Source organism: Pseudorasbora parva, chromosome 10 (genome assembly GCF_024679245.1).
Source record: "Pseudorasbora parva isolate DD20220531a chromosome 10, ASM2467924v1, whole genome shotgun sequence".
Classification (NCBI taxonomy): domain Eukaryota; kingdom Metazoa; phylum Chordata; class Actinopteri; order Cypriniformes; family Gobionidae; genus Pseudorasbora; species Pseudorasbora parva.
The window spans coordinates 3,466,235-3,493,410 of NC_090181.1; the positions used below are offsets into that span (position 1 = coordinate 3,466,235).

The window sequence follows — 27,176 nt, forward strand, 5'->3', positions numbered from 1 at the left end:
AAGTATTGTTCAGACTACTGACGAAGCATGATCGCTTATCGATGCATGTTACTTTTCTCAGCGCTGTCAGGATGGACCAATCACAATCAAGGGCGACTTCTGACTGGTTATCGGTCCGTGTTACTTTTCTCAGCACTGTCAGGATGGACTAATCACAATAATCACATTGATCGACGATGACAACTGGCTAAATCTTTTTTTTAGATACTTATATTTGTATTTCAGGTACTAAATTTAACTTCATACATTTAAAAATTATATTCTAAGCATTTTAAGGCAAGAAAATAAAAACTTTAGTAAAAAGAAAAGTTAAAATCTATCATTAATTGAATGCTCACCAAAGTCTACAAATCGTAAAATGTTTTTATTTTCCTTTCCAAGACAATGGAAAACAATGCACGAGGAGAGCATGAACATTTAAAATAAACGTAAAAAACCTAAGAAAAAAACTAAGCAGTTTTTAAAAAATAAGAAATGGCATATTGTTAAATTAATCAAGAGTGACGTGCTGCATTAGAATAGCCCAATTACAGTGGACTGCCTCTACTTGATTTGCATAAAGTAGTTTGGAAAACAATTTTATTGAGAATGTTATTTGCATATCAGAATCATAACAGAAATGCCTTCGTGGGTGTGTATTGTAATGAAAATTTGATTTAAAAATATATATATTTTTTTAAAACGGAAGTAAACTAACGTGTTTCTGTTTGTTTGTTTGTTTGTTTTGTAAATTAATTGTTAACTTTAGCCATATATTCAAACAAAGGTATATTTAAATTGAGTAAATGGCCCCACCTGCAGGTCATATAACAGCACAACTTCCCGTTTCTAATGCTTAAATGAGGGGGGAAAGTGAGAAATGCACATCACAAAACAAAACAAATGTACAATTAAACACACACCCACACACTCAGTCCAGTCTGTACAGTTTTATTGAGACTTTCCATGATTAGTAGTTTAGACATTATAGACAACACATTAAAAAAAACCTATGTACAAATTTGGATTGTGGGTTATCGTTTTTTATGATGGTAATTTCTGCTTCCAAAATATAAGAGTATTAAAAAAAAACATAATAAAAAGAAGAAACAAATGTGGCTCAGTTACAAAAAAACAAAACCAATAAAGAGCCATAGATCGATATCTAATATTTCACACATTAAAATATGTAACGTATTAATAACAAAGTAATAATGTAATGTTTAAATGGCTTTATGGTGAACTGTTGAGAGGCAGCATTTCTGAGAAACACACACAAATATCCTTCCAGTCTTCAAACTATTTGTACTAATCGTGTTACAAACTAAAAGTAAATGGCTCAAGATTCTTGATTTATTTTGTGCGGTCACGGTTTGGATTTTAAAAACTGGTGCTATTCCAACACACATTTACCCCCTGAGAGAAATCCAACAAGCTAATATATAAAGAAAAAGACAAAAAGGAAATAAATCAATATGATATTATTCTGAAAAGCAGCTGGAAATAAAAGTTTTCAAACTTAAAACAAGCCTTGCCTCACAGTTACCAGCCTATATCCTCAAAACAAACAGCTTAATCCAACCAAGAGAAGAAATAAAATAATTATTGCATATACAAATTAATTAGTCAGTTCAGACAGGTTTGGTTGTGCTGTTGTAGACGAGTTTCTCCGAATCCACGTAGGTGTGAACATGGCCGCCGTTAACAGCCACTTGCTGGTGTTTGTTTCGACGCTTCTTCTTTCCCTTCATGAGGCAACATACAAGAACAACCAGCAGGATGGCGATGGCCAAGCCCAGGATGACTGCGATTGCAACGGCAGCTGAGAAAAGAGAGATCATGTGACGTCAGCACATCTGGATCAGTGCAACTGAGCATTTCAGGACAATCAATAAGGAGGGATAATGCATTCATTGATCTGAATGAATTCTTAGAGAAAGTGCGGCTAAAACACTCCCTAATGGTTAAAGCTGCAGTCCGTAACCTTTCGCACTCTAGTGGTTAATAAACAGAACTGCATGCGTCTCGCGGAAGAACATTGCAGCCGGAGCTACTTCTCTCTGTTTATGTCTATGGCGGATCACGGAGGGACTGAGCTCCTCCGCAGCGGTACCTACCAGTCTGGCCTGAAATAGTCCCAATATAAATACTTATTATAAGTGTATCATAATGATTAAGGGTAAGACAAAAACACGGTTTGGAAAATGGATTCATGTTGTACATTTTTAATAAATAATTTTTGTAAATCTTATGGAGAGCAGCTTTAACAAACGTGGATATAATCACATTTAAAATTTTAGCTGCATTAGTGCAACATACACCAATCAGGCATAATATAACCTATTCGCCCTGACCCGTCAAGGCATGGACTCCACTAGACCCCTGAAGGTGTGCTGTGGTATCTGGCACCAAGATGTTAGCAGCAGATCCTTTAAGTCCTGTAAGTTGCGAGGTGGGGCCTCCATGTATCGGACTTGTTTGTTCAGCTCATCCCACAGATGCTCGATTGGATTGAGATCTGGGGAATTTGGAGGCCAAGTCAATGCCTCAAACTTGTTGAGCTCCTCAAACCATTCCTGAAGCATTTGTGCTTTGTGTCAGGAGCATTATCCTGCTGGAAGAGCCACAGCCACCAGAATACCGTTTCCATGAAAGGCTGAACATGGTCTCAGCAATGCTTAGGTAGGTGGAGCGTGTCAAAGTCACATCCACATGGATGGAGGACCCAAGGTTTCCCAGCAGAACATTGTCCAAAGCATCACACTGCCTCCGCCGGCTCGCCTGCTTCCCATAGTGCATCCTGGGGCCATGTGTTCCCCAGGTAAGCCACACACCAAACACCCGGCCATCCACGTGATGTCAAAGAACACGTGATTCCTCAGACCAGGCCACCTTCTTCCATTGCTCCGTGGTCCAGTTCTGATGCTCATGTGCCACTGTTGGTGCTTTCGGCGGGGTCAGGGGTCAGCATGGGCACCCTGACTGGTCAGCGGCTATGCCGCCCCATACACAACAAACTGAGCTGCTCTGTGTATTCTGACAGCTTTCTATCAGAACCAGCATTAACTTCTGGAGCAGTTTGAGCTCCAGTAGCTCGTCTGTTTGATCGGACCCCACGGGCCAGCCTTCGTTCCCACGTGCATCAATGAGCCTTGGCCGCCCATGACCCTGTGGCCGGTTCTCCACTGTTCCTTCCTTGGAGCACTTTTGATAGATACTGACCACTGCAGACCGGGAACAGCCCACAAGAGCTGCAGTTTTGGAGATGCTCTGACCCAGTCGTCTAGCCGTCACAATCTGGCCCTTGTCAAACTCACTCAAATCCTTACGCTTGCCCATTTCTCCTGCTTCTAACACATCAACTTTGAGGACAAAGTGTTCACTTGCTGCCTAATATATCCCACCCACTAACAGGAGCCGTGATGGAGAGATCATCTGTGTTATTCACTTCACATGTTATAACAGCATGTTATGCCTGATCAGTGCTATTACTTTTTAAATTTAAACAAAATATTGTCTAAGACAGACGCTGAGCAACATGACATGGTATTTAAATTATTTATTTTGCATGCTCTCAATATTCACTCAATAAAGAAAAGCATGCATCTCTGCTGTAAATGAAGAGTGTTTTATGCAGGTGAAGCGGCGTTACCTGTATCGCTCGTGCCCTCTTGCTTCTCAAACAGTGCACGCCTGGCAAACACGTCAGACTCTGAAATAAAATAAGCATGGCATCATGTTTTGCAGGAGACAGAAAACAGTCAGTGTTTCACACAGGACTTCGGTTCCTCTTTTGGGAGGATGGGGTGGACAAGTAGGTAGGACAAGTTAAAATCATCAACCTGGCGCACTTTAAAAGGTTTGAGCTCCAACCCATGTTCAGTGTGCAATTGGACAAAGAAAAAAGACAGTGAACTGATTGTACCTGAATTTTAAAGGGGACCCAAACCCTTTCTTTAGTGATATTGGGCCCCATCACACACCCGGCACAATATTATGGCGGGCGTAACACAGGTTTTTGTACCATTTTCTGCCTGTTCACGTCCAGCTCCATGTAGTTTAATGCATTGTTGCATCTGTTCCCCCTTGAGCATCTGGTCTAATCCAGATGTGTTCAGGAGCATTGTTGGAGTGTTGCTATTGTGAGGAACTGAAAACCACTGACCATTGACCAACACACACCTGCTCTAAAGTCAATAGTGCAGCATTTTTTGTGCTATTTAAAGGGTATTTTATTAATACGTGCCTATATACAATGCATGTATGCTGTTTATTACACACACAGGGGCGCACAGCAGCACACACATTTTGAAATATTAAAAATAAAAGGATTCCTATCTGGAGAAGTGTTCAGTCTTTCCTCCATGTAAATAGTCAAACCAAGCCTGCAGTCTCCCTCTCATTTACTGAAGCTTTCGCGCCTCGATCGTCCCCTGGTGGCCGGTCCCAGTATAGCCGCCCCTCTGTGTTTTCTAATGGACGCGAGGCAAACTAAATAATAAAATTACACTTCAAATATTTTTTCCCCAAAGTTAGTTTATGTCACTGAAGGCAGTTATCATCACGATGATTTCATTTCAAGTGTTCGTTTTTAAAATAAGTTTAGTTTTAGTTAGTTATTTGATGCTATAAAAACGGGGGGTGTGACGTCATGATTGACAGCTGAGACTGACGGCTTCTCTGAGTGAAGTTGTCACTGAGGCACTAACTGACTTTTTTCGACATTTTTGGGAGCAGATTGGAGCTTTAGCTTTAATTTCTACATTTCCATAACTGTTTATTTCACACCAACATAATTAATTGTTCTGCATCTGTGAGAGTGTGGGCGCGCTTTTGATATCGCGACTGTACTTCCTGCGCTCTACTGCGCAACCCCCGGTCCCGAAATCGCTACTGCGCAGACTCGGTCCCAAGATGTCAGCGGCGTGCACCCCCGCCTGAAAGCTTCAAATCTGCCAAGCGGAAACGGATGATGTCGAGTCGTCCATATTTTTTACGGTCTATGAGTCAAACCATCACGGTGTGAGCGCAACTGGCTTTTAAAGGGAAAGGGAGATGAGACTCTGATTTGAGCATCCAGGTGGCATAATCAAACATGTCTTGTGAAAGGCCCTCTGAGTATGCATTTATTTGTCATTTTAACTGTTGGAAACGGAGCGTGCGTGTCAAGAAAGGGCTTATCCTAAATCCTCCTTACGTCATCCTCAATAAACCCGTCTCCGGCGCGATGACTCTGATCCTTCAGATATTCTTATTCTTGTGTAATCAACGCGCCATCCTCAATAAACCTGTCTCTTGCGTGATACCCCGAACTTTTGAATATTCTGATCTGATATGATTTCTGACCTGTACGATGGCCAGAATAATAAGCATACACTGTGTGTTAATAGCCCAGAGGAGAACTGGCACACCGACTGAGTCTGGTTTCTCCAAAGGTTTATTTTTCTGGTTCCTTTGGTCGCCTTTGGCTTGGCTTGCTCAGTTGGGGACACTAAAATTATGATCCAAGTTATTCAACTAAATATACAAATAAAATTAATTAAACAGGTCTTATTTAATTCTATAAACTATAATACTGATCTGCCAAGATTGCATTGCCTTGCCTTGCTATATGATAAATTAAAATAAGCTGATAACATCACTGTTTTCTCCAGAACAACTGTACAGCCAAATCTAATTTTGTTGCAATATTGTCCTGTTTAACACTGAAGCTGCTTTGACACAATCGGTATTGTAAAAGCGCGATATAAATAAAGTTGACTTATCCTGTTGCGCCTCCTATAGGCCATCGACTAGTCGACGACAAGCTTAAAGCGACATGGCAGAGCATTTAAAGGATTAGTTCAACCAAAAATGAAAATTAGCCCATGGTTTACTCACCCTCAAGCCATCCTAGATGTGTATGACATTCTTCTTTCAGATGAATACAATCAGGGTTATATTAAAAATGTCCAGGCCCTTCCAAGCTAATTTTCATTTTTGGTTGAACAATCCCCAAGTCAATTGATCGATTACTCGATGCAACTCCTATACACAGCGTGTCGTCTCAAATCTGTCAACTAATCTATAATATGGTTTGCTGAAACTAACATGTAAAACAGACAGAGTTCGGCTAATGTATGTTTCTGTTGATGGATATACACTACATATTTTTCTTTACAATAATATGCACAAATGAACGATTACTGTAAATAAAATGCCTGAACTTTAGAAATCAAATGTTTACATTTCTGCATTCAGCAGACGCTTTTATCCAAAGCGACTTACAACTGAGGAGTACAGGAAGCGATCTGTCATGAAGAGCAGAAGAAACGCAAAAAGTGCCTAAAATACAAAGATTTGGACATTACTCGGAGTAGCATAGGATTGAATAGGGAGGGAATAGAGAAAAATAGAGGAACAAGAATTAAAAATATATTTTTTTAATGATAAGATTTAGGGGTGACCCCTAATAGTCGAAGATTCGATGCATCGATATGCAGGACCGGATTCGACCACTAATCTCATGGTCGAATCTTCGCGGGTGTTATGAAACATCGGGGTGCTCAATATCAGTGTTATAAAGACGTGTCGCTGCGCTGAGGGATCGCCCCTTTAATGGCACTGAGCTTCGCACCGGACGCGCCGCGCCTTTAAAATTCGAACACATACACCGACGGCGGCATTCGAAGCCTGTCCGTGGCGATTAAATGTATATTTCCTCAAATCGTGAATGTACTGATTTCACCCTGTGCTACAAGATACACTCATCGTGCAGCTCTTCTGTCAGAAGCCGATTCAAAATTGAGCTCGCGCGTATATAATGTTCACGTCTGCCTGGTGTGAGCTAGCGTTACCTGAGACACGGCGCTGAGCTTCAGTCCGGTGTGTGACCCCCTTTAGGCACAATCGGCTTAAGAGCGTGCATTATAAACGCACTCAAAGTGTTCTTTTCCTCTCTAGGCCTCTCTTTTAAGGTTTATTTATCAAAATGTTGTTTTCTATATTTGTGTGATGTTCTGTGTTTCGATCGCGGCTTTTAAATGTTATGAGAGAACGGTTAATTTACGAATGTGTAGTGTAGCCTAGTTTTGATGACTTTATTAAAAGTGGTGGCTGTGTGCCGTGTGTAAAGTAAAATAAAAATAGTCTTAGCCTCCTGCTGACTAGTGTCCTGCCCTTCCCAACACGTTTATACCGTTTATTTTTTTCCAGTCTACGTTTTACACACATATAGATGATTCGACTATCGGTCGACCATGAGAGATTCGAAAATTCTGATTCGAATGCATGCTCGTCGGAAGCTAATAAACAGTGGGTGGGTCAGTAGCGGCTAAGACAAATAATGATAGGTGGGGAAATTGTTTTGCGGAGGGGTCTGGGGGTTCTCCCCCAGAAAAAAAATTATTTCATAGATGTGATTTCCTGCATTATGGTGCGTTTGAGGCCATATCCCTTTCCTGTACCAAAAAAGACCTCAAACCAGTCAATACCAATAGTCTAATAAAGAGGATATATAATTTAACTGCCATAGAAAACAACAGTTTCACAGATAATGATAATGAACAAGTTGCATGTTTTATATGCTCTGTATCCAGACAGAAAAGTGCCGTTTACTAAACGACTGATTGGGCCAGACAAAATGACAGAACTCACTGAATTATTCACCGTGGCTATAGAGTAGGGGTTAGAGACGCATGGCATTAAGTTGACGCATATCGCGAGCATATGTTCGAATCCGCCTTTTGCCACACTCGCTCTACTCCCTTTCCCCATCACATATCAGATCGGAAAGGTATTTATTTTCAATAAAAAAAGAGAAAATATTAGAAAAGGGGAAATAAAGCGTTAACATGTGTTTAATAATAAGCTTCTTATTAAGTTTCTTGGTTAAGGGGTAGTCAATGTAAGCAGACGTGCTGAATTAGAGACGATAAAAGTCAGTGGGTCCAATATCATTGTTCTTAAAAAGTGGGTGGGTCTTGTCCCGCACACACACAATGGTTCCGACGCCCATGTTCGAATGTGTAAATACTTAGTCGGGGACACCCCTAATAAGATTAAGTGCTCATGGAAGAGATAAGTAGTTACCTGTCTTTTAAAGGGATAGTTCACCCAAAAATTAAAATGTGATGTGTATCTGCTGACCCCCAGTACGTCCAACATGTAGGTGTGTTTGTTTCTTCAGTAGAACACAAATGAAGATTTTTTACTCTAACCGTTGCTGTGTGTCGGTCATATAATGATGTCAATGGGTAACTATTCTATGAGAGCAAAAAAAAAAAAACATGCTTAGACAACACGCACAAAGAGCCCTGTGATCTGGCGTAGTTTATGAGATTCTCTTCTGGCGTTGGCGTAAACTACGCCAGATCATGTATTGTAACTATTGTAACTATTTATTGATCATGTACAAACACACCTACATGTTGAATGCACTGGGGGTCAGCAGATACACATCACCTTTTCATTTTCCGGTGAACTAACCCTTTAAATAAAGTCTTTGTGACGTGTTTGTGCTGTTTTTGAAATGTGAAGCTGTATTAAGTCACAAATTAGATATTCGAGCAAGGTAAAAGTGGGAACATTTTAGGTTGTTACAATCTTTTTTTTTTCTTTCTTTTTTTTACAGCATGTTGACTTTAAACACTGATTGTTGTAATAATACAGTTGTAACAGGGTTAGCTGTCACCCTTGTATTTTACACATATATTCACCATTAGGGGGCGCTTGAGCGCTAAAACCCCTTGTATATAAACTGGGAGTAGAGTAGAAGTCGTCAGTTTGTTTGGAAGAAACAAACTGTTACTTTCCTGTAGCCCAACCAGTAGAGCGTGGCGCTAGGAACGTGGGTTCGATTCATGGGTTCGATTCCCAGGGAAAGCAAGAACTGACAATAATGTAAAATGTGTACCTGGAATGCAATGTAAGTTGCTTTGGATTAAAAGCATCTGCCGAATGCATAAATGTAAATGGAAGAGGGAAGCATGGTATTAACCATGCACCTCCAGCAACACACATTGGAGTCCTGATTGACAAACTTTTTGCATCATATGGTTACCATATTTGTATATATTGTTGTGGTAAATCTGCATGAATTGCCAAGGCTCCACATATACGGATGGATATCAAGTGACTCCTAACACATGGATGGATCGCATTGCATTTCCTTATGAAATAACGAATATCCTGACTCCGTGGACTATACTTTTTTGGTGTATTATTTGAAGAACACTTGACGAGATATACATTGTTTTTTATTTTGGGTGGGATTTTTCCAACATCAACAGGATTTTGGACATCGTCTTAAACTTGGACTATTTCAACTTTCATTGTAGTGATTGCATAATTACCCAAATAATCACTCATCTACAACCCTGAGCTGATCTGAGAAACATTTCTTATTTTCATTGTCTATGCATTCTTTTTTTTCTATTGATTTGTATCAAAGACCATCTTGGTGTTTATATTTATCTTAAACATTTCCTTTATATAAAGGTATGAGAATTGGTCATAAACATGGTTTAGCGGCGTTAAAGGGTTAGTTCACCCAAAAATGTAAATTCTGTCATTAATTCCTCCTGTGGTTGGACAGCCGTCAGACCTCTGTTCATCTTCACACACAGATGAAGATATTAGTGTGGAAATCCGATGGCTCAGAAAGGCCTTCATTGACACCAATGTCATTTCCATTGGAAGCTTTGTTTTGAAATCGGCCATCACTATATAAGTCATTATTTAGATTTTTTTGCTCACAAAAACTCTTCTCGTGTCTTCATCAAATGATTGTCGAGCCGCTGTAGTTGAGATGGGCTTTGTATCGACGTCTTTAGTGCCTTTATGGGTCTTGAGAGAGGAAATGACATTGGTGTCAATGAAGGCCTTTCTGAGCCATCGGATTTCAACACTAATATCTTCATCTGTGTGTGAAGATGAATGGAGGTCTGACAGCTGTCCAATCACAGGAGGAATTAATGACACAATTTATATTTTTGGGTGAACTAACCCTTTAAGATAATAGTTGGTGGGCCCTTCATATTATTCAAATAACGTATTTCCTCAAATAAAAGCCTGTAGTCAAATAAACGGCGGGCCTCTGATAGTGGCCAGGGGCGTGGTCAGCACGAACAAATAAAGGCCGGTCTCAAATAAAGACCGGGGGAAAATGAGTGGATAATCTCCTAAATGCCGTTAATTTAATGCAAAACCATCCTGATGCCACGCGCCCCGCTGCGAGCCATGCCAGTGCGACACACACTAATCCCGGTCTCTTCTATAATTAACCTAAACACTTTACAGGGATTGCTTTGTAAATTAAATTAAGAATATAACGGATGCATGTGCCATTTTAAATACGTTAGGATATAGTCTATGAGAGATGCGACGTCTGTGAAAATACCGTGTCAGGCAGGCTACAAATATCGATCTTCACAATGCGTGCGCCTCAATCTGCTCCGTCAGCAGTAAGGGCACTGATCAGGGATCAGCCCATTGACTTACCGGTGTGTCCTGATCAGTGCCCCGACTACTGAACTAGAGCTGATTAAGACGCACCTAATATTAGCCTCTCGTCTCTTTTATGTCTTCTTAAGGGTGTCGCACCCAAGCCTCAAAGCTCAGCTCCGTGCAGCGCCGCGTCTCAAGCCTTATTTATACTTTCGCCTGTCTCTGCTGTGCGAGCCTCCGCTGACTGCGCGCCGCGCGCTCCTCCCCAAATGTACGAGGCGTTTATACTTGATGCGCTCGCTGTTGGGCTATTCTTTTAAGCGACAGAGGGCGATTCAGAGTAATAATTGTTCTATAAACCAACGCGTCGAGAAGAAGTGGGCTAACGTGCACAGGTGATGATATTTATTTTAGTACATTTCACCAAAAACCATACTACAAAAGAATCGTGTAAAACTCAGTAAACCTTGGGTTGATATTATTACTTGTGACATGAGAACAAAATATGCACTAAATTAACGATCTCTTAAATATTTCCTAATTTCACTAAACTTTAATGTCGTGATTTATTTATTTATTTGCTTAAACCTGGATCTTTACTTAAAATGGCTTATTTCTGCTTTTGTAGGCTCATTCAGTAAATATAAGCACCTAATGTGCAAACTGGGGGCCGGTGTGATGAGACGTCATGCTCGGCTAGATTCGCTGAGAACTCGTTCATCTTCGGATGCGGAGCTGCGCGCGGAATTACAAAAAATGCGTATTATTTTGTTGCATGGTGATTTTTTGCAAATGTTTCTTAAAAAAAATCTATGATATTTGTCCACTGGAACAATCACTTTAAATTGAAAACGGTTTACATAAAGCAATTATATTTCACACAGATGGAATTAGAAATACAGGCCTGCCCCTAATAAAAGCCTGCTTCAAATAAAAGCCGGTTCCCATCGGCAGTTCAGGTAAATAAAGGCCCCGGTCTTTATTTGAGGAATTATGGTATATGTACAGTCTTGTTCAAAATAATAGCAGTACAATGTGACTAACCAGAATAATCAAGGTTTTTTGTATATTTTTTATTGCTACGTGGCAAACAAGTTACCAGTAGGTTCAGTAGATTGTCAGAAAACAAATGAGACCCAGCATTCATGATATGCACGCTCTTAAGGCTGTGCAATTGGGCAATTAGTTGAAAGGGGTGTGTTCAAAAAAATAGCAGTGTCTACCTTTGACTGTACAAACTCAAAACTATTTTGTACAAACATTTTTTTTTCTGGGATTTAGCAATCCTGTGAATCACTAAACTAATATTTAGTTGTATGACCACAGTTTTTTAAAACTGCTTGACATCTGTGTGGCATGGAGTCAACCAACTTGTGGCACCTCTCAGCTGTTATTCCACTCCATGATTCTTTAACAACATTCCACAATTCATTCACATTTCTTGGTTTTGCTTCAGAAACAGCATTTTTGATATCACCCCACAAGTTCTCAATTGGATTAAGGTCTGGAGATTGGGCTGGCCACTCCATAACATTAATTTTGTTGGTTTGGAACCAAGACTTTGCCCGTTTACTAGTGTGTTTTGGGTCATTGTCTTGTTGAAACAACCGTTTCGAGGGCATGTCCTCTTCAGCATAGGGCAACATGACCTCTTCAAGTATTTTAACATATGCAAACTGATCCATGATCCCTGGTATGCGATAAATAGGCCCAACACCATAGTAGGAGAAACATGCCCATATCATGATGCTTGCACCTCCATGCTTCACTGTCTTCACTGTGTACTGTGGCTTGAATTCAGAGTTTGGGGGTCGTCTCACAAACTGCCTGTGGCCCTTGGACCCAAAAAGAACAATTTTACTCTCATCAGTCCACAAAATGTTCCTCCATTTCTCTTTAGGCCAGTTGATGTGTTCTTTGGCAAATTGTAACCTCTTCTGCACATGCCTTTTTTTTAACAGAGGGACTTTGCGGGGGATTCTTGAAAATAGATTAGCTTCACACAGACGTCTTCTAACTGTCACAGTACTTACAGGTAACTCCAGACTGTCTTTGATCATCCTGGAGGAGATCATTGGCTGAGCCTTTGCCATTCTGGTTATTCTTCTATCCATTTTGATGGTTGTCTTCCATTTTCTTCCACGTCTCTCTGGTTTTGCTCTCCATTTTAAGGCATTGGAGATCATTTTAGCTGAACAGCCTATCATTTTTTGCACCTCTTTATAGGTTTTCCCCTCTCTAATCAACTTTTTAATCAAAGTACGCTGTTCTTCTGAACAATGTCTTGAACGACTCATTTTCCTCAGCTTTCAAATGCATGTTCAACAAGTGTTGGCTTCATCCTTAAATAGGGGCCACCTGATTCACACCTGTTTCTTCACAAAATCGATGACCTCAGTGATTGAATGCCACACTGCTATTTTTTTGAACACACCCAACTGATCAACTAATTCAACTAATTGCCCAATTGCACAGCCTTAAGAGCGTGCATATCATGAATGCTGGGTCTCATTTGTTTTCTGACAATCTACTGAACCTACTGGTAACTTGTTTGCCACGTAGCAATAAAAAATATACTAAAAACCTTGATTATTCTGGTTAGTCACATTGTACTGCTATTATTTTGAACAAGACTGTACCTACGGGATGCTACAGTGGACAGTGGTTAAACAGTAAAACTCACCAGTCACTGATCTGCACGCCGACATGCACTTTTCCTCCGTCTCAAAGCGGTTCAAATTCCCATCACACCCGCCGTAGTTAAAGCGATTACACTTCCGTTCATACGGGTTGTAGTACCAGTAGGTGAAGCTTGCACGACAGTTTCCCGTTACCGGCGGCTCCACGCAATGAGCTGTAGGAGTGAATTAACAAATCATTTTAATATTAAGGATGCACTAAAATGCAGATTATGAGTTTGAAAAGATTTTAAAGTTAGCATATATCAACGGAAAATGAAATATAAAATCACCTTTGGAATTGTCCACGGGAATATCCAGCAATCGACTGAACTTTTTTTTCACTGAAAACAGAAAAACTTAAAATGAATCCATTCAGTCACACATAAGATGGTTTCGTTTTTAAACTAATAAATATATACAGGAGTCGCACAATCTATTCGATATTCTATAAATAAATCAACTAATCGAATATTCGAAAATCTTGACTCATCCCTATGAATGACCTGAACTGGATTTCAATCTCCAATTCAAAGTACATTTAAAAGTATAGTTTATCCCAAAAAATAAAATAAATGTCGTTCTTTGGCAGTATTTTTTTCTTGTTTTCCGGTACAAACACCTAAACATTCTTAAATCAAGATACATTTACTGAAGAACCAACATGACATAAGATATCAAGGGATTTGCTAAAAAGGGCCTGAGAGAGCAATTCCATAAAAGCATTGATGCTAGTGGAGATTTCTGATCGTGATCTACAGAGCCGTGAGGAGCACATTATTTGATGGACAGATGCACTTTTATAGACTTATAAAACAGAACAACAATCCCTCCCATTATAAAGCTTGGATTAGCCAGGTCTTTTTTAATATAACTCCACTTTTATTAATCTGAAAGAAGAAACTCATATACACCTAGGATGAGTTGAGGGTTAGCAAATCATGGTGTAATTTTCATTTTTGGGTGAACTATCCCTTTAACAGCACTCACCACATGGATCAGATACAGACCAGAGTGAGTGCGTTTAAGTTTTTATGGACATATTTCACATCCTCTAGTGCTCTAAACATGAACCATGCACATATTTCATCACAAATATCTTCCAGTGGAGTCATAAAAATAAGCTTGATTAAAAGAAAAAAATATTTTTATGACTCCACTGACAGATTTTTGTTTTAAGCATAAACTCACTTCATATTGCTGGATTTTTCATTAATTTTGCTTGGTTAGATATGTGTACAGGAAAACAAGTGTATAATCTGTTCCTATAATGGTGATGAATGTGATCCTCACATTTGGCGCATTCGGTCTCGTCCGAGCCGTCGGTGCACTGCTCTTTGTCGTCACATTCGAAATCTTTTCCGATGCAACATCCGTTAGCACATGTGAAGTGTTCTGGTCCACACGCCACGTCACACTGCTCTTCTTCTGTGTGTGTTTGCAAGAGAGGATTTCGCTTTATACATTTATAATAAAAAGTGAAATGGCATACTGGTATTGAAAAAATAAATACATGCATCATTAGCACTCATGGACTTACCAGAATTATGGATCGGACCTAATCTTCCAGATGAGGGAGGAGCAGAAACTGCAATAATACAAAAAATATTAAATGTAAAATAAAGGTATTTTGAAAAGTCCCAAGTGTAATTTATTATTTTTAGGGCTGTCAATCGATTAAAATATTTAATTGCGATTAATCGCATGATTGTCATGAGATAACTCACGATTAATCGCACATTTTTAGCAATTGTAAATGTATCTTAAATTAAATTTAAATTAAGTTTTTAATACTTTATTCAACATGGGTATGGACAAATATGCAAATGTACATTTATAATTAGTGAAACAATACTTATTCAATAATAATCAATAATACACCATGAAGACTAGACGTATCAAAGGTCATAGATGTTTATCAAAGAAATTGTTCATATTTCTTAAGCCTAAACTTAAAAATTAAGAATAAGCAGGTATTTCTCTCATTTTAAGAATATAAGGGAGTTTTTACACTGGCAGTTTAATTCAGAGCAGAGCACAGTTCCTATGAAAAACTGGTAATGTGAAAGCTGTCATGTGGACCTGTGAGCGCACCAGAACCACACCACACCCGGAGGAGGTCCATATTCCACCAGCAGGAATATAGTGCGGCCTCTTTAAGAGATCCGCATTCCCTATTGAACTGCCGGTATTTTGCATGTGCGCGCCGAACTGTGCCGCGATTCACCTGAACATTGTGAGTAACACAGACTCGGGAGTGCTCTTGATCAGGAAAGTAACCTGTGCATTAGTTTTAGCCGAATGTAATGTATTTAGTTCAATAAAACAGGTGTACTGTAAGCGGTGATGGTGTTAATGATTTACCTCAGACATGAGCGAGAGTAAGATGCAGTGCGTCGCGCTCGGACTGCAGAGAATGTGCTCAGTAAGAAATCTATTAGTAAAATCTATCAAACTAAGCACTTTTCTTTCTTATAGAGTCTAATAAAAGTTAAACAGAAAACATGGTAGCTTGTAGGCAATAACTGCACTTTTGGTTTAGAATAGTAATGTTAATGTCAACACTTTTCTTTCCCTATTAATGTTTGCTACTGAATCCTTTGCGTCTGACTGCTCTCACTTTTTCCAACTACGGGCTATGCCACAGATCAAACAGAAAATGCGCGCTGCGTTAATAAATTTAGTGCCGTTAAAATGAATTTGCGTTAACGCGTTAGCTTTGACAGCGCTAATATTTTAAAAAAAATTATGCACAGGCATATCACAAAACATTTTAAATAAAGAGGTGATCATGCACATTAATAAACGCTTCATGGATGTCTGAATGAGCCATTTGCTTGAAACACTGTGTTGAAATGTTTTTCCATGCAGTTTAATAAGGGCAAAGCTGACACAAATCATTGTAACCATTACCTGTCCTAATTTTCTACTAGAGAAAAAAACAAAACCCAAAGCCTCATAACTGGTAAACCCAAAGATCAACGATCTAAATTTATATATATATTTCTAATGGGCGATATTTTTTATTTTTTCCGTTTTTTTTTAGTTTTTGCAAATTAGGACAGGAAAGAGTTCAAATTATTTGGTTTATTGGTTTACATAAAATAAATAAAAATAAAATACATTTAGATTTAAAAAATTAAAAATTAAAAAAATAATAATACAAATAAAATACAATTTTAGCTGACAATAAAAATAATAATAATAAAATAATTATTAAATAATATATATTTATAAAAATTAAGATAAAAACTTTTAAAATTATAGTATTATATGTCAGAACAATCATTTACATTATACTTTAATTAAATGGTAAATGGACAACATTTATATAGCCTCACATTCACTCATGCTTCTAATTGTAATTAATGGACACCTCTATGTAAACTTGACCATAAAAAAAACACACAATACCTGAAACTTTGTCACAAGCGTTCTGGCATTCGTTGAGCGCCAGGTAGTTATTGCGGTTTGGTTTGCAGCCTCCAAACTTGAACTCCTCACATTTCTCACTGACGGCATTGTAGTGCCAACGTGGAAAAGAGCCTCGGCACGGACCCTCCTTCTTCGGCACCAGACAGTGATCTGATGGGAGGAAAATCATTAATTTACTCAACATTTACAACAAATGTTCTGCATGCTGTATACTTGCGCTGCATGATGACTGTAATAAACTAATTCTGACAGAAAACACCAAAGTATCCTAACTTAGTCCATAACTTGCATGCAATATTCAGAATCCTCTGTAATTACATGTTTTGTGCCACTGGTTGTAGTGACTGGTAACTGAAACATGACAAACTTGAATGTGAAAATGAGTTTAGAAAGCCTCTAAACTTTCTAAAAAATATATTTTTAAATATCTGAAAGAACAAACCCTTTAAATGGCAATGTGTGACTCAATTTTCAGATATAAACTCATCATTTTGAGCAAAAAAGTCTCTAGCTCTAAACTTCGAGGTGCGAGATTTAAACTCATAATTGTGAGAAAAAAGGTCAAAGCTGTGAGTTATCAAGTCTGAATTTTGAGATATAAACTCATAATCGTGAGGGGGGAAAAGTCAGAATTGTGAGCGAGTCCAAATTGAGATATTGTCTCAAAGATACACTCAAAAAAGTCTGAATTATTATTATTTTTTAACTTTTTTTAGCCTTTCAGACTTTTTTCAACCACACAATCATAAATGTGTCGGTCATGAGGTCCTTCAGAAATTAAACTATCATACATTATCAATTTCGTAGATAAAGTACGTGTTCCTGAAGGCATTTTACAGTCGACTCAATACTGCACATCTACAGAACTGTGTGTGTGTGAACATATGAATTATGCGAAATATGAATGCTTACTCCAACACAGAACTGAAACCACCACTTACACAAATATGAAAGCCGTGAAATACCAGTTGATCTCTCCAAACCACATCTGACTTACTGCTGATAAACATGCGCTTAACTTATCACATACACCTTTAATCTGGTACATACAATAAATGTGAATGGAAAAAAAAAAAAAATACATGAATTATGATTTACAAGAAGCTAATTCACATTCGTTGCCATCAAACACTGCGCTTTGAAAACACATCATACAAATGCAACATTAATAATGTAAATGCATTCAAACTAACATAACTAATTTGCCTATAATCATCTGAATGCAGGGTTTTAGATTGACATTTTTAGTCAAAGACTTATGAGAGCTTCTCAAACCCTCAATGACAAGAATCTTCTCATTCTCTGTGAAACTCCCACCGCAAAACCTGCCGCACCAGTTTCTGAAACACTCAAGAAAATGGCCACTCAAGCTCAAGTGATTTCCTGTTTAGCAAAGATCACGCAATCGCTTACCAAAACTACCACTCCTGAGCCATTTCCATGATATCATTAAAATCTGTTGATTTGACGGTTTTGACAAAGCCCAGATTAAATTACTCAGTAAAGCTCGTTTTAATAGAAAGCACTGTTTGAGAAAACCTGAAGATTCTCAGTTAACAGAACAAACCTATTTGACAAATCCTGATAAATGATTAATCTAACCAATTAAAGGTCACTTCAAAACTCGTCAGACCAGAAATCTTCGCTGGTCAACAGTTCATGCAAATTTATTTTATGAGAAATCAGATTAAATGACCGAGAAACACTCTTGATTGCAATGACCATTTACTTTTTAAAGCAAGTGATGACGCATATGGAAAGGAGTATTAACTCTGACCGGCTTCAGGAACATCACACAATATGCAAAGGCAGCCATCCTCAACATATTAAACAAGATATCTGCTCAAATTGAACATAATTCAGTTTATCATTTTCAGCCTCGTTCAAAAAACTAGACTTTTGAAAACTTGTTTCCACCACGGAATAAAAAATAAAAAGGGTAATTGACTCTTTTATTGCAATTACACCTTTAGATCTCAAAATCCAGACTATATAAATACATTTGCGATGTTATATTTTACAATTCAAACCTTGTATCTCACAATTCACTTTTTCATTCTTCGTGCCCTTAGACGGCACTGCATCACATACAGGAATGCTACTGAAATGGAAATCACAACATGGGCTCTGGAATACTTCCAGAAAACATTGTCGGTGAACACAATCCACCGTGCCATTCGCCATTGCCGGCTAAAACTATAGGTCAAAAAGGAAGCACTATCTAAACATGACCCAGAAGCGCAGCCGTTTTCTCCGGGTCAAGGCTCATTTAAAATGAACTGTGGCAAAGTGGAAAACTGTTCTGTGTTCAGACGAAACAAAATGTGAAGGTTTTTTTTAAAACTGGGACGCCATGTCATCCAGGCTAAAGAGGACAAGGACAACCCAAGTTGTTCTCAGCACTCAGTTCAGAAGCTGCATCTCTGATGCTATGGGGTTCATGAGTGCGTGTGGCATGGGCAGCGTACACATCTGGAAAGGCACAATCAATGCTGAAATGTATATCTAAGTTCTAGAAAAACATTTTGCTCCCATTCAGACGCCGTCTCTTTCAGGGAAGACCTTGCATTTTCCAACATGACAATGCCAGACTATATACAGCATCAATTACAACATCATGGCTGTGTAGAAGAAGGATCCGGCACTGAAATGGCCAGCCTGCAGTCCAGATCTTTCACCCATAGAAAACATTTGGCGCATCATAAAGAGGAAGATGCGACAAAGAAGACCTAAGACAGTTGAGCAGCTAGAAGCCTGTGTTAGACAAGAGTGGGACAACATTCCTATTCCTAAACTTGAGTGACTTGTCTCCTCAGTCCCCAGACGTTTGCAGACTGTTGTAAAAAGATGAGGGGATGCCACATACTGGTAAACATGGCCTTGTCCCAACTTTTTTGAGATGTGTTGATGCCATGACATTTTAAATCATTTTATTTTCCACTTCAAATTATGCATTTTTCTCAGTTTAAACATTTGATACGTCATACATGTTGTAATCTGAATAAAATATTGAAATCCGAACTTTTTTGGAATCGGGTTTGTATATTAAAAATATTGAACTCACGGACAGAAGGTTTTCAGATTTATATCCCCGTGAATGAGGCTGTGCGTGTCTCAAAATGCTTTTATTGTAAAATGATGAGGGCATGACACACCTGCCAACTATATCAATAAACCCCAACCTCAAGATTGTTTATTGACAGTTGACTGTGTTAGGCATCTGAAATACAAGTGCAAAGAGGATTGCAGGATTCCATCTGAACTTGGTGCTGGTTGTGGCTAGCCTAGAAGTCTAGACGCACCCTAGCGGCAGCAAATCTAATCTGCTCGAGAGTGTCGTCTAGCAACTCTCAATACCCTTCTGAGCTGTAATCGCCAAACTCTGGTCGGGCCAATCACATCTTGTATAGAGTCGGTGGGCGGGGCCATAATGACGACGGCCGAGTTGCGTTTGCTGCTTCTAGTAAACACAGAAACTGGCGAACGGCGGTCTTTCGAATCAGCTTTGACCGCGACTCTGGAAGACTTGGAGTTAAGCTTTTCTCTGAGAAAAGAACAAAGAACGGCACTGAAGTCATTCAGTGCGGAGTTTAGCCGACCGGATACAGCGAATGTTTAATCTATCAACGAGCTCTGTTTCACTTTCGTTGCTCTGGTTGGTGTAGCGCTATCCTATCGCGTGCAGAGGGAGTTTGAAAGACAACCGTTTATCCCGCCCGTCGGATTAAGCTGTCAATAGTGAGTATCCAGACAAAACATCTTGATGTGGGTCTGGCCTGTCAGGCTAGGTTGTGGCAGGACACAGTGAAAGTGAAATAGCAAATGGGTGAATTTCTATTGTTATTCCAAAATGGCAGTGTCATAACTCATAAGACATTGGAAACGCAAGTGAAAACGAACGTTTCAGTTTGAAATTTGGCAGACATGTTACATACATACACGGAAAAGAGAATCCAAGAGAATCTGCATTTGTGTTTCCATTAGGTTTAGACGAATGCCTGCACAAATTGAAAATGCAATTTGCAGTTCCTTTTGAATATTGTCCGGATTATCATTCCATACAAATCAAACCTTTCATTTGTTAAAAAGCAAATAAATAAAGGAAGTAAACATTGCGTTTTCAAGTACTCACGGAGTGACTGTTCTGGCGTCAGGACCAAAACTGACACCTCGGCCGAGTCCGTCTGTCCTGCGTTATCTGTGACTGTGAGTCTGAACTTATACATCCCCGGAGAAAGATTGGAGACGGTCACTGCATCCTTAAAATGCCCTTTCTGACCAAATAAAAGAGATTGTATATTAATTAACTATCTAAATTTATATCCGCTTACAAAGCTAATCTGATGCATTTCAGAAAATATATTATTCCAACTCTTAGTAGCACAGCTACCGTCATAACAGCCGACGAGTCTCCAGACACCTGCTCCCACTCATACTTCTCAATCATGTTATCGTCTTTACTCTCAATGCCGTTCAGTGTCACATCTTCACGTGGTTGGACGACTTTGTCCTGCCCGGCAATGGCAACTGGAGGTTTGTCCTCCACTTCTGCAAGAAATCAAAACATTATGCAATATGAAACAAAAACAGTGGGAATTGCACAAGACAATAAGAATGACAGAGAGAACGCAAGCTGGATCTTGCATACTAAAGATCAGCTGATATGGTGAGTTACTAGAGAACTAATAAAGTGGCGTCTCAGACATGCAGAGGAAATGAAAGCATGAGACTAAAAGATACTGATACTAAACAAGATGCAAATCTATACGGTTGAACCAGGGGCGAGGCAACACAACAGCAATCAGTTTCTGTACTCAGATAAGACTATGAAATCTTAGTACACTAAATTTTAGTCCATTTGATGCTACTGTACTCCAAAAACATGACAAAATAAAGGTGCATAGGGCTGGGAGATAAAAATGTGTCAACCGGTAGAGATTTTGAATTATTGCAGTTACGCTCACGGGATGTCCCCGTTCTGTGCCGTCTCGAAAGATGTTCGCTCGAATGCGTATCCTCATGAACACAGTCGTTTATGTCTTAAAGGCATAGTTTACCAAAAAAAAAAAAAAAATTATCCCATGATTTACTCCCCCTCAAGGCAAGCCATCCGTATTTGACATTCTACTTTCAGACAAATACAATCGGAGTTATATAAAAAAATGTCCTGGCTCCTCCAAGCTTTATAATGGCAGTGAATGCCTGAAGTCCATAAAAGTGCACAATAAGATAGATGCTCTTTTATGATGATAGATGCACTTTTATGATGATAGATGCACTTCTATGATGGCTAAATGCACTTTTATGATGGATAGATGCACTTTTATGATGGATAGATGCACTTTTATGATGATAGATGCACTTCTATGATGGCTAAATGCACTTTTATGATGGATAGATGCACTTTTATGATGGACAGATGACCATTTATGATGGACAGATGCACTTTTTTGATGGATTATTGCACTTTTATGATGGATGGATGGACTTTTTTGATGGATAGATGGTCTTTTATGATGGACAGATGACCATTTATGATGGACAAATGCACTTTTATGATGGAAGGATGCACTTTTATGATGGATAGATGCTCTTTTATGATGGACAGATGACCATTTATGATGGACAGATGCACTTTTATGATGGACAGATGCACTTTTACAAATCAGCTATTCACTGCCATTATAAAGCTTGGAAGAGCCAGGACATCTAGGATGACTTGAGGGCGAGTAAATCATGGGCTAATTGAAATTGTTGGGTGAACGTAAATGGTGGCAAAAGAAACGGCATGTGTATAAGTATATTAGATCAGTGCATTCACTCTTAAAGTGACAGTAGCCTAATATTCTTGCTTTATTCTATTTTACTTTTCTTATTTCTAGTGTTTAAAGTTTTCTAGGTCCATTTAATTTGTGCTTTAATTCTATTTATTTTCTTACCACTAATTGTTTACTTGCTTGAACAATTTAAAAGCATCAAAACTCCCAAATAATATTTATATCATAGCTTTTAGAATGGCTAAATCAATAAAGAAACAAAGAGTCATTCTCCAAAAGGAAAAAAAAGAAAAAAAATTAAAAACCCTTTATAAATTATTCAAAAACAATCGGAAAAGAAAGAGAAACATCACTTTTCATATTATTTACAAATTTACTTGCTTGAGCTTGAGTTTTTTGTTGTTTATTTAAGTTATTCAGGCTAGTATTAGTTTTTTAATGTTCAGTCTTTCTCTCCCAGAAAAACTTGCACTCCATTGTTTGTCAAATCAGACGGCTGAGAAATAAACTAAATGATATTGGAATACAGAGTATTAAATAAAATATTTTAGTATGTCACGCCAGTCAACACAGAAAACTGCACTTTTCTACTCAACATCTGTTATCAAATTATTCCCATGCCCCTGGTTATTACAACCGGCTAAAAAATGAAACAATGACACACTTCTCAGGATTTCAGCAAGTCTGGACATGCATGAGTATTTCAAGGAGTATGTCCTCCACTGTTTTAAGACATACTCGCCTGAAAACATTGAATACAATCATTCATTATTGAACTGTAAATACCACTAGATATCTACAAGAAACGTCTAGACACATTTAAGATATTTTTGTCTTACCTGGCACCTGTTGCTCAATGTAATCTTTAAAAATGGATGTCAAAAACAAATGTAAACTAAACTGTAAAATAAACCATGTCTTTTTAACACTTGTGAGACGATCTCCCCCCCTTACCTGAAATCTGTTCCTCGAGGTAATCTTTAAAAACGGACTTCAGAAGGTAGTTACTGAAGCCCTTCTTCCTCACAAAGCGACAGACCTTCTTCTGTTTGTACAGACAGTCGAAGATGAAGCACGAGCTGATGCTTTGGGGATCTTTTCCGTGTTCCATCAGAGCCAGATTGCACTTTGGATTTTTACAGCAGGCTTGGACGCAGTCTTCAGAACGAGTCATCGGAGGAGAAGCCAAAAACGTGGCTCCGTTCTTCACAGATTCATCCGTGTTCAACACAAAATCCTCTTTGCCATTACTGAATTTCTCCATACATTGTTTCCCTTGATCCTGAGCCTCTGATGGAGACACATGGAGAAAGATGAGAAGAACCGCCACGGTCCAGAAGAACCAGAGCCGAGCCCGAATCATTCTCCAACAGAACAAAACCTCGGCCAGTCAAATCCCTTTACAAATTATTCCAAAGCCAATCTGAAAAAAAAACAAGAACAATTTAAACATTAAAACTTCCAAATAATATTAATATCGTAGCTTTAAGAATGGCTAAATCCATAAAGAATCAATGAGTCATTATCAAAAAAAAAAAAAAACACCAAAAAAAATAACGTTTTTTATTATTTAAAACAATTTGAAAAGAACAAGAACAATTTAAACATTAAACTTTCAAAATAATATTAATATCATAGCTTTTAGAAGGGCTAAATCCATAAAGAATCAATGAGTCACTTCATAAAAAAGCAAAAAACACCAATTAAATCACTTTATATATTATTTAAAACCAATTTGAAAAGAACAAGAACAATTTAAACATTAAAACATCCAAATAATATTAATATCATAGCTTTAAGAATGGCTAAATCCATAAAGAATAAGAGACATTCTCCAAAAAGGAAAAAAAAACTACAACCAATAAACCCTTTATAAATTATTCAAAAACAATCGGAAAAGACAGAGAAACATTAAAACTTCCAAATAATATTAATATAGCTTTTAGAAAGCATCATGAATCAATAAGTCTCTCACCACAAGAACAAAACATCCAATAAGATCCATTTATAAATTATTCAAGACCAATTTGAAAAGAAAGAGAAACCTTTAAACATTAAAACGTCCAAATAATATTAATATGATTGCTAGTAGAACGGCTAAATCCATAAAGAATCAATGAGTCGATCTCCAAAAAGCAAAAACACCAATAAAATCACTTTATATATTATTTAAAACCAATTTGAAAAGATCAAGAACAATTTAAACATTACAACTTCCAAGTATCATAGCTTTAAGAATGGCTAAATCCATAAAGAGTAAAAGAGTCATTCTCTAAAAGGAAAAATAAATAAAAATAAAATCCCTTTATAAATTATTCAAGACCAATTTGAACAGAAAGAGAAACCTTTAAACATTAAAACTTCCAAATAATATTAATATGATTGCTAGTAGAACGGCTAAATCCATAAAGAATCAATGAGTCAATCTCCAAAAAGCAAAAACACCAATAAAATCACTTTATATATTATTTAAAACCAATTTGAAAATAACAAGAACAATTTAAACATCAAAACTTCCAAATAATATTAATATCATAGCTTTAAGAATGGCTAAATCCATAAAGAATTAAAGAGTCATTCTCCAAAAGGAAAAAACAACAACAATAAAACACTTTATAAATTATTCAAAAACAATCGGAAAAGACAGAGAAACATTAAAACTTCCAAATAATATTAATATGATTGCTAGTAGAAGGGCTAAATTTATAAAGAATCGATAAGGAGTCATCTCCAGATCCAGTCAAATCGCTTTACAAATGATTCAAACCCTATCTGAAGAGAAAACTGCAAACATTAAAACGTCCAAATATAATTAAGATTATAGCTTTTAGAATGACTAAATCCATCAAGAATCAACAAGTCAAAGCCAAAATAACAAAACATCCAACAAAATCCCTTTATTAATCATTTAAAACCTATCCGAAAAGAGAAAAATTTCAACATCAACACTTCTCAATAATATTGATATAGGTACTAGCAGAATGATTGCATACATAATCAATGAGTCACTCTCCAAAAGAACAAAACCTCCATAAAATGCCTTTGTTAATGATTCAAGAACAACTTAAAACTTCAAAGTAATATTTATATTACGTAATAGCTTTTAATTTCCACAGACTCCCAAATATGATCAATATTCAAAAACAATCTAAAAAAAAGACAGAAAACTGTAAACATTAACACTTCCAAATATTATTAACATAACAGTATAGCTTTTAGAAAGACTAAATCCATAAAACAATCAATGATTAATTCGCCAAAAGAACAAAACATCCAATAAAATCACTTTGTAAATGATTCGAGAGCAAATTAAAAGAAGGAGAATACTAATTATATTAATTGCTTTTAGTGTCAACAGAGCCCAAAATATTATCATCCAATTTAAGGCATCTATATAATGTAATGTGCAAAATATTATTTATATTATGCTACATTATTGACTTTTTCATACTTACTAGCCTACTAAGGTATTATTAGATATATTAATTAAGAAGTCAACAATTGAATATGATAGAATTCATATATTATAGTGTCATTTAACAACAACTCTCCAGTTTAACAGCCATCTTAACACGTGAATTTAGGTACACTGTTTTGACATTGAGATGACTGTGACAAAATGTGTACCCAAATTCAACCCATAAGACTCAAGATCAATCTGAGAATATTAAGAAGTATTAATATACAGTACAATACATTATCATAACGAGTTTAAACACGGCAAAAACAGTCATTAATAAAAAGAACTAAAAAGTAGAGACAACTATTTATTTATATTGATAACTTAAAACACTCACAATTCGTATATGAAACAATATCTTAGATTTACACCACAGGGATGTTGAATATTTCTGGTTTAATCAAACATAAACATTGCAGGCCGCTTGAGGAAAAACGCAGTAACGTACGTTAGATTTGTTAGGTTTTGTGTTCGGCCGTTAAACATTTACACTTTTAAACTTCTTACCTATTAAACGGCACTATACGAGTTCGTCTCCTCCAAAATGGTGTCGTTCCTCGTTGACCAGACGTAGAAACGTTGTTTAAACTAGAGTTTCGGTAGAAATGAGTCGTTGTTTCCGAGTAAACCTCCGGTGGATCCGGAGCTTCAGGTGTGTCCGATACCGAGAAGGAGATACCTGCGCGAGCAGGAAGTGATGACGTCACACGTCACTCAGCGTCAGACTCCGCCCCCTCACACACTATTCATTATTCACGCATTATTCATTTACATCTGTCTGTCGTTCTTGTCCTTCTAATGTCTGATTGTTGTCTGAATCTGACTCTGTCAACAGCATCACTAACCCACAGGATAACACGTGGTGTCTGTGGCTGATTTTGCGTGTCTGTCACTTCTGCAGTGAAACATTAAAGGGACAGTTCCCCCAAAAATAAACACAATGTTCTTTACTCACCCTCAAGTTGTTCCAACCGTGGATGCAGTTCTTTGTTATGTTGAACACAAGGGAAGATATTTTATAACATTTTAAAACATTAACATTTCTTTAATCAAACCCACTGACTTCCATAGTAGCCTATCCCCCCCACTATATAAGTCAATTAGGCCTATAGCGAGCCGTTTTAATCTAAATATCAATTTTCAAGCTACTAGTACTTATTCATTAGCTAGGCCTACTGCTTATTCTTTAGATACTAGTAGCCTACCCTTTAAAAATATATTCATTACAGTTATTCATTAGATACAAGTTCTTATTTTACTAGTCGTTATTTTGATAGTGACTAGTAGGCTAACTATATTCTTTTGTTTCTAGTAACACATTTACATTTTTTGCCATTGACTTCTATGGGATCTGTATGTATTCCAGTTGTGACTAGTACCTATTTATTACACACACAAAAATGCTGTGTTACAAACAACCCA

The 27,176-nt window shown here is 37.6% G+C and overlaps 1 protein-coding gene across 3 annotated transcripts; it reads right to left on the minus strand.

The window, feature by feature from the left end:
- Positions 1–909: 909 nt before the first annotated feature.
- spint1a (serine peptidase inhibitor, Kunitz type 1 a) lies at positions 910–26,596 on the minus strand. 3 transcript variants are annotated; one of them, XM_067454887.1, is made up of 12 exons: positions 26,262–26,596; positions 23,249–23,717; positions 23,134–23,157; positions 20,908–21,065; positions 20,650–20,791; positions 16,497–16,667; positions 14,623–14,670; positions 14,376–14,507; positions 13,376–13,426; positions 13,088–13,258; positions 3,632–3,691; positions 910–1,801 (listed from the first exon to the last, which is right to left on the minus strand). In XM_067454887.1, exons 2-12 carry the CDS (start codon positions 23,655–23,657, stop codon positions 1,611–1,613), a joined length of 1,557 nt encoding a protein of 518 aa, XP_067310988.1. In that variant the 5' UTR covers positions 23,658–23,717; positions 26,262–26,596; the 3' UTR covers positions 910–1,610. The 3 variants fall into 3 exon arrangements, with proteins under 3 accessions (XP_067310988.1, XP_067310987.1, XP_067310989.1); XM_067454886.1 differs by having other exon boundaries at positions 911–1,801; positions 14,376–14,510; positions 26,262–26,593; XM_067454888.1 differs by lacking the exon at positions 23,134–23,157 and having other exon boundaries at positions 912–1,801; positions 14,376–14,510; positions 26,262–26,591.
- Positions 26,597–27,176: the final 580 nt, after the last annotated feature.